This window comes from Cebus imitator, unplaced genomic scaffold, assembly GCF_001604975.1.
Source record: "Cebus imitator isolate Cc_AM_T3 unplaced genomic scaffold, Cebus_imitator-1.0 Scaffold575, whole genome shotgun sequence".
Lineage (NCBI taxonomy): Eukaryota > Metazoa > Chordata > Mammalia > Primates > Cebidae > Cebus > Cebus imitator.
In genome coordinates, this window is record NW_016107890.1 from 236,866 (window position 1) to 245,539 (window position 8,674).

General features: G+C 37.4%; 1 protein-coding gene across 1 annotated transcript in view; it reads left to right on the forward strand.

Moving 5' to 3' along the window:
• The window catches only part of LOC108294356 (alcohol dehydrogenase 6-like), a 42,623-nt gene extending 34,062 nt beyond the window's left edge, over positions 1 to 8,561 (forward strand). The window contains 6 exon segments of the mRNA XM_017516207.2: positions 1,828 to 1,904; positions 2,110 to 2,326; positions 3,490 to 3,753; positions 5,137 to 5,272; positions 7,725 to 7,863; positions 8,537 to 8,561. Of these exon segments, the coding sequence (XP_017371696.2) occupies positions 1,828 to 1,904; positions 2,110 to 2,326; positions 3,490 to 3,753; positions 5,137 to 5,272; positions 7,725 to 7,863; positions 8,537 to 8,561 (858 nt within the window).
• Positions 8,562 to 8,674: the final 113 nt, after the last annotated feature.

An 8,674-nucleotide genomic window follows, 5' to 3' on the forward strand; every position in this document is an offset into this window, starting at 1 on the left:
TCCTGGGTTCAGGCAATTCTCCTGCCTCAACCTCCTGAGTAGCTGGGATTACAGGCATGCACTACCATGCCCAGCTAATTTTTTGTATTTTTAGTAGAGACGGGGTTTCACCATGTTGACTAGGATGGTCTCGATCTCCTGACCTCGTGATCCACCCGCCTCGGCCTCCCAAAGTGCTGGGATTACAGGCTTGAGCCACCGCGCCCGGCTCATGTACTCATTTTCTATTGCTGCTAGAAAAAAAATCACCACAAATATAACAGTTTAAAATAACACAAATTTATTATCTCAGTTTCTATAGGTCAGAAATCTGAGTAGGCTTGGATGGGTTCTCTACTCATGTTCCAAGGTCAAAATCAAGGTGGTAGCCAACTGGATTCTTACCTGAGGCCTCTGGAGAAAAATCCACTTCCAGTTCATTCAAGTAGTTTTCAGAATCCAATTCCTTGAGGCTGTAAGGACTAAGGTCCTTATTCCCTCACCAGTGGTCAGCTCCCTGAAATTGCTCACATTTCTTCTTCTGTGGCACCTTCCAGCCTCAAAGCAGCCGTGGCCCACCAAATCCTTCACAGGTGTTAAGTAACTTTTATTTCCTCCTTTGCCTTCCTCTGTTCTTTCAGTAGCTCATGTGATTACCTTGGGTCCACCTGGATAATTCAGTATAATCTCCCTATCTTAATGTCAACTGATTAGTAACCTTAGTTACATCTACAGAGCACCCCTTGCCATGTAGCATAACATACTCACAGGCATGATATCATAACATAGTTACAGTTTCTAGGGCTTTGTGCAGGACATCTTTGGGAGGGCATTTTAGAACTCTGCCTACCATAAGATACTGATTGCATTATTGTTTTTAGTGTTGGGTGGAGGGAAACAAAGAACAACCCAAATATCTATCAGTGTTTATGGCACTGGTTAATGATGGAGCACTATATGTACAAAAATACAAAGCTCCAAGATACAGTGTTAAGTAAAAAAGCTAGGCCCAAAACAGGGTAGATAGTATGCTCACCTTTTCATTTTTAAAGGGGTTACAGCTCTGAAAAATATCATGGTTATAGTCAGAGTACCTGTCTCGAAGATGGAGATCTGGGGAATAGAGTGACAATTTTCACTTTTGTGTAGTTTAAATTTTTACCATATGTATGTGTTACTTTTTTAAAAATGAATAAATAAAACAGAAGAAACTAAATCTTAATAAGGCTTTTAACTACAAGTATAAAACAAATTTCTCTGGTTTACAGTGTTAAACCATGGGGGCAGCCAGTAAATGCATCACAGGTGAGCTCTTCTAATCATGTCCTGATAGTTTGACCCCTACTAAGAGAAATCTGCCTACTTTTGATCTCTAAGGTCAAGAAGAAAGGGTTCACGTGAAACACAGAGGACAGCACAGAAGCAATTTTTTCTTCCTAATCCAGAGCTTATTCTGTGAGTATGTGGTATCCATACTATTTTAAATCAATCCTCAAGAGAAGAAATTAGTGTCAAAAATGTAAGAAGAGATAAGGCTTGACTGAATGGATATATCACAAAAAACTATTTGATACTCTAAGAGGAACTTACAAAGGAGGCAAATCTGGGGCCAGTTCCTCAAGATTCAGCCACTGAGCTCAGGGCTGGACCCAGATGCTGAAGACATCCTCTTTTTTTGTAAGTATTTGATATTCTTTGTGGTATCAAGCACAACTGAGTGTGGAAATAACTATCAGCTGTCATTTCTTCTTGGGTGACTTGCTGTCAAAATCCTGAAAAACAGCTATATCGTTGCTTTAAAAAACAATATCTTAATAAGACGTGATTTTGCTCTCTTATGTGACCCAGTTATCACACTTTCTACCACAATGTGGAGAATGTACCTCTTGCCTGAATTCTGAGGGCAATTTTTGTATACAATCCAAGTAAGTGTTTACTAATATGTTCTTTTTAAAAACTTAATTCACTTTCATTGGAATTAAGTGATTAAGAATTTCACTTAATTCCAATGAAAGTGAAATTTCATTGGAATTTTCACTGAAATTTCACTTTCATTGGAAAGCTTTCTAATTCAAAATAAACTTTGCTTTCTAATTCAAAATAAACTTTGTTTATTTTTGTCTATAAAAGACAGTCAAAAACCCAACTGATGTCTGATGGTACCAGCAGGTTTACCTGAAAGGGATAATCAATAGATCACTTCGATAATACCAGCACCTTCTCTGAAAACACAGTGATAAAGGAAATCTCGGTTGCCAAGATTGGTGCAGTTGCTCCTATGGAAAAAGTATGCCTAATTAGCTGTGGCTCTTCCACTGGGTTTGGTGCTGCAATCAACACTGCCAAGGTGAGGGGCATTTATACCCATTTGGAATGGAATTATTGGGAGTTGAAAGACCTCATGCATCTTGGCCATATTTTATCATACAAAAAAAAAAAAAAATCCCAAGCCTGACTCCAAACATCCCTGAGTTCTCTACTGTCTACCAAGTCATCCCACACCCCCCTTCAACATTTTTCCCATTCCTTCTTGGTCAGTAGTAAATGACAGATTAAGTCTGGATGCCATTCACAAGTGGAAATATCAGGAATTCCTGGAAATTAAATCTAACATGGTTACAACATGACTCTGTCGCCTTTCATATTCCAGTTTATTTTTTCTTTCATTTGACAAATGTTTTTGGAGCCATTCACTGTTCCAGGTGCTAGAATTCAGCAGCTAACAAAACTCATGAAGCTAATATTATATTGCATTATATATTAGGTATTGACAAATGCTAATAAAAAGGAAAGGAGAGTAAACGAACCAAGTAATGAAAGGGGTGTTACAACATTAGACACATTGACCAGAGAAATCCCATTCTGGCTGAACAGGCTACTATTGAACTCTTATTTCTAAAACATCACTCAAACCTTCCCAGCTCCCTTTTAAAGGTGCTGTTGAATTTTAGGACTTTGCCTTTTCCAGTGTCCGTCAGTCCCAATACTATACAGAGAGATAGAATGGAAAGAATTCTATTTAAATTGGTCCTACGTAGGACAGTACTCAATAAAAAAATAAATAAACCTTTGCCTTCACAAGGCATTGACCCCATAAGTAATGAAAATTTTACAGATACCAAAAGACCGATGAGAGAGAGAGAGAGAGAAAGAGAGAGAGAGAGAGGGTTGTAGGAAGATGGAGATAATTTTAAATAACTCAAACATATCTGGAATTAAATACTGTCAAATAAGTCTTAAGATGCAATGAAAATTCATTTAAACTACTACTCAGGCTAATTCCTGGGAGTTGAAACTCTACTTTCCGGTAGTTTTTTGTTCCTGTGTCAAGAGTATCCCATATCTAGAAATATTTTGAAAAACCAAAACTTTCTAGTTATATATATAAACATAACATATGCTTATGACTCATAAAAATGCATGCGTATAGACTTGGCCCTCCCAACTGAGTAAAGGTGTATGTTCTCTTTGCTTTTTGTTTTCTGGGTTTTTTGCCTGTTATGTGTTTAGGTGACTCCAGGTTCTACCTGTGTCGTGTTCGGCCTGGGAGGAATAGGTTTGTCTGTTGTCACGGGTTGTAAAGCAGCAGGAGCAGCCAGGATCATTGGAGTGGACGTCAACAAGGATAAATTTAAGAAGGCAAAGGAATTGGGTGCCACTGAGTGCATCAACCCTCAGGACTTCAAGAAACCCATTCAAGAAGCTTTATTTCATATGACAGATGCTGGTATAGAGTTTTGCTTTAAGGCCATTGGAAATCTGGACACTGGGTATGTAATCCTCTGAAGTGAAAATTACCAATACTTTTACCAGTCACAGTTCTAGATTATAATTGAATGAGCTCTCTTAAATTCCCTCTACATTCCTCTAATTTTCCTTGTGTTCCATGACATCTCAGCTAGTGCCCTCTGTCTGCTCCTACAGATTTGTTCACTATCCCAGATACTAAATCTAGAACTTTCATATAGTTTCAAAGCCAGAAGTTTTAAGCAAGATAAGGTTAAAATTTGATTAATGACCTTATAAATCAATGTGCTTTTCACTTTCAGTAGTCTTTCATGCTGGATCTGAGATAAGTTTCCAAGAAAAATATTTGCTAGTCATGATTAAACGGGTTCATTTCAAATTGAAGGGGAAAAAACATGGTGACTTTTCTGGCTGAACATGGTTTATATGAGAACAGAAACTGAGGGGAAGTTAATTCAAAATCTGAGGCTTGTTTTCTTTGGAGATTTGAAGAAATAGTATATTATTGGGTTGCATGGCTTTATCTTCTAGTCGGCAGCATGGAAATTTAACAACTGCCTCTTCCAACCAGGCCCCTTTCCCAGCATAAAAAATCTTTTCATGATTCACCCTACATAAATTCCTTTATCTGTAAGAAGATACAACAAAACCTTTCTTACAGTCTTACTATGAGAAATAGCCTTTGAACATAACAAATATAAAGATATCTGTTTCTTACTTTGCTAGCATCTTATTAAATATCTGTCTTCTTAGATGTCTAAAAGAAAAATGTCAATTCTTACCAGCTACCTGCATCAGTAAAAAGTCTTATAAAAATTATTTTTATTGCGGCCGGGCGCGGTGGCTCACGCCTGTAATCCCAGCACTTTAGGAGGCCGAGGCGGGTGGATCACGAGGTCAACAGATCGAGACCATCCTGGTCAACATGGTGAAACCCCGTCTCTACTAAAAAAACTACAAAAAATTAGCTGGGCATGGTGGCGCATGCCTGTAATCCCAGCTACTCAGGAGGCTGAGGCAGGAGAATTGCCTGAACCCAGGAGGCGGAGGTTGCGGTGAGCCAAGATCGTGCCATTGCACTCCAGCCTGGGTAACAAGAGCGAAACTCCATCTCAAAAAAAAAAAAAAAAAATTATTTTTATTATCGCTACTGTGTATGTCTTTACTATTTTGTTTTTTGTTATTTCCATTTACTGAGTCCTAAAGTGCCAGGTACTATACTAGGCAGCATACAAGGTCTATCTGTGTTTCATAGCATCCTTTTAAGATAAACATTACCTCAAATGAGAATAGGGAGAATCAGAAAAGAAAGTCATAGACCATTCAGAAGTTAAGCTGAACTTAAGATGTAGGCTCAATCCTCACATACATCTTTTAACCCCTATACTGAATTGCATCACTTTACAACAGACAGCTGCCCTGGCCTCCTGCCATGAGAGCTATGGGGTCTGTGTGATTGTTGGGGTGTTGCCTGTCAGTGTTCAACTCAACATCAGTGGCCAGTTGTTCCTCTCAGGACGTTCTTTGAAGGGTTCTGTTTTTAGAGGTATGGATGAAGCAGGGAAGCGTGGAAATGCCTGAGAAGGTGAAGGTGGGAAATAGAAAAATGTACCATAAACACTTAAGAAAGGACATAAAACAATAGCTTTAGATTACAGATTTTGTTTCAATATATGAATACCCAATATAAAAGGATGGATAATGGGTGTATCTAGTGCCTCTTAGAAAGCTTTTTCTCATGCAAAGAGGGAGAAGAGGTTTTTTAATTGATTGGTAAAGAATCCAGTGTCCAAAGTTTAAAGCAAACTCTAAATTGAAATGAATAGGCAATATTGTAATCTATAACTATACTTCAGTGAAATTATACACCTGCCAGCTGAGATTCTTTGGAGGATATACTTAGCCATTAGTTGTCATTGTTCAACTCATGTAAAATCTTATCTTGAACTCCCAACCTCAGGTGATCCGCCCGCCTTGGCCTCCAAAGTGTTTGGATTACAGGCGTGAGCCACCACGCCCAGCCAACTCATGTAAAATCTTATCCTAAGCAAATGAGTTGTCATACTACCAACTCAAAGATATTAAACACAATGAATTCATGATTTAAAAGAAATACTATTAATTTTAAAAAATGAGAATTATTTTACCCAGAGGAAAAATATCTTATCATAGAATCCTTTGATTTTCTGTTTTTTTAATCTGTCCTGGGACATTTTTATAGACATTAGAAGAGTATTTTATTGAAAAAGTAGAAGACAAACTAAATTAAATAAATCCACTTAAGATTCTGGGTTTATAAGCTAGCAATCTGGAATTTATGAAGAAATGTATTTATCCAGAAACTCTGGGCAATTCGAATGCCTGGGCAAAAAAGAGATGAGAATTAGAGGAGTTGTCTGCATTACCTGCACTAGTGAGCTGTCTGTAGTCCCCAAGTTAACTATGGCAGCATGTTATTACAGATATTAGAAGTCTTACTTAATTCATCTATAAAGAGTAGATACATGGCAGGACCAGCAAGAAAAAAATAGTAATAATCCAGTTAAAACTGTAATTTCAGTTCTTCTATTTAAGATCATTGAATACAACCATTGCCATTTCTCTCTATTGTATTTATAGATGATAATTCGAAATACATATACTCAGCTCAGTCTTGTAAAAATAAGATCACAAGTATTCTTAAAACCCTCAGTGAATGAACCTAATTCATTGGCCACTCTAACACTCATATAGTGATCATTAATGTAAATTAGTTTCTTCCACAGATAGTGTAGTCCTCTGGTTCAATGATTTTCAATCAAGGATAGCATTTAATGGGTGTTGGACAGTCCTGCTAAACCTCCTACAATGTGCAAAATAAGAATGTTCCCCACCCAAAATACCAGTAGTGCCTTGTTGAGAAACACTGCCTAGTCCTGTCTGTGGTCCTAGAATTTTCATTCCTATGTCATTTGGTTGAATGAATAAAAAAAAGGTGAGGGGTGGGGGAGTTGACATAGATATAAAAATGCTTTATCAGAACACCAACCAAAAGATAAAACAGATAGAAATAGACACTTGGCCCTTCATGTCATGACATAGAGCAGTAAGTAGAATTCTTAGTTGCATATAACAGAAACCAACTCAAATTTAAAATAAATCTGTTGGAAGAGTTTGTGGTAGTTTTGAGAATAAGTGGGGAAGCCTAACCTAAGCTGGAACCAAGAAAAGCAAGTAACTGCCAAGATCCTATCACAGAATAATCTGCACAGAACCCTGAGCAGATTACGCCACATTACACTCTGCACAATTACACCACACCCACTCTTTCTAGAAATGAGCAGACTGCCAAATTCTTTGTGGTAATGCACTGAGCATGGCACTTAGCACAGTGCTAAATTTAATTCATTTCTTGAAAAAATCATGAGAATAGAGAAAATACAACGCTAAACTTATCTTACCTTAGCTAACTCCATCTTTGCTTGTACAATTCTTCCAGAAAGCACATTTTATTCTTATAGTGTTTTGTACACATTCTTTTCCCAAGGGTTTTCACTGGGACTGCTGCCATGGTGAAAATTCTTTTAAGTTATTTGACTCATGAAGCAGCAGATCAAAACATACACAAGGGCATGCACACACAAAAATGTGCTATACTTAACATTTGAATTGTTTCTTTTCATGATTCCCAAGACCTTGGCCTTTGTTACACGTAAGATATGGATTCACTGCTCCTGAAAGATTGCAGCCTGATACCAGGAACACCTCAAGGCAAGGTCCACATTCTATCTGCTTTGAATGAATTCTCCTCCATAGTACCAGACGTCTCCTTTAGGAACACAACCCCCTACACAAGGAGTGTGGTTTGGGTAGTCATTCTCGTGATGACTGAGGCAAGTAAATGGGATAGCCTTAGATTTTCTCAGTCAAAGCCAACATCTTCAGCAGTTGCTTTGATGGCCTTTCTTTTATAATGAACCCTCATGTATAAAATTTGTCATTAATCTGTGTATTTCCAGGCTGGAAAAGCAGAAAGCACTTCCCTAAACTGGTTGCTGATTATATGGCAGAGAAGTTTAATCTAGACCCACTAATTACTCATACTCTGAATTTTGATAAAATCAATGAAGCAGTTGAATTAATGAATACTGGAAAATGGTAAACTGCCCACATATATTTTATGTCTGTGTGTTTGAGACCAAGAGAAAGGGTGTATGGGCTTGGGTGTTGGAGAAGGGTCATCCCTGCTGCAGAAACTATATGCAGATAATTGAAGAGGCTTTCAGGAATGTGTAAAGCGTCTCCTTCTCCTCTGCATTTTGTTTTATTTCTAGCTAATAAAATACATAATCCTGAAAGTATTTAAGTGTTCACCTACCGTTATCATTGCCATTATCATTGTATTTCCAATTTGGCTTTTTTTTACATGACACATTAATGGAAGTCAGCTTGTAAAATTGTAGCTCAAGTTTAAAAACTTAAGAACGTAGTTTACAAATAGGCCATTGTTGTATTTGTTGTTCTACTTTGGTGGGAGAGAATAATTATTCATAGAATTCCAAATTCTGAATACGATATTTGGCCAGAAAAACAGAAACCAGCCATAACCCAGGAACTGGCATTCCCCACACAAGTATAATCCTGTTTACCCACTTCTTACCATTGGAGCTTCATGTCCTTTTGAAAAATCTTCTCATGGCTTATTTAATCTTCCCATTTTTCACCTAAAGAGAAAAAAAATCTAGTTTCCTTGTCTACAAAGTGAGAATTTGAAATCCAAAACATAAATGTTGCTCTAGAAATGTTCCAACCTTTTTTCTCTTTTTTACAGTATCTGCTGTGTCCTGTTACTTTAAGTACAATGTAATTCATGCAGGACCTGAAGGATATTTCTTCCAGCTCAACTGCAGTTAATGTAATTTTCATGATTTAGAATTATTTGCACAATCCTATTTCTATATTCTGACTT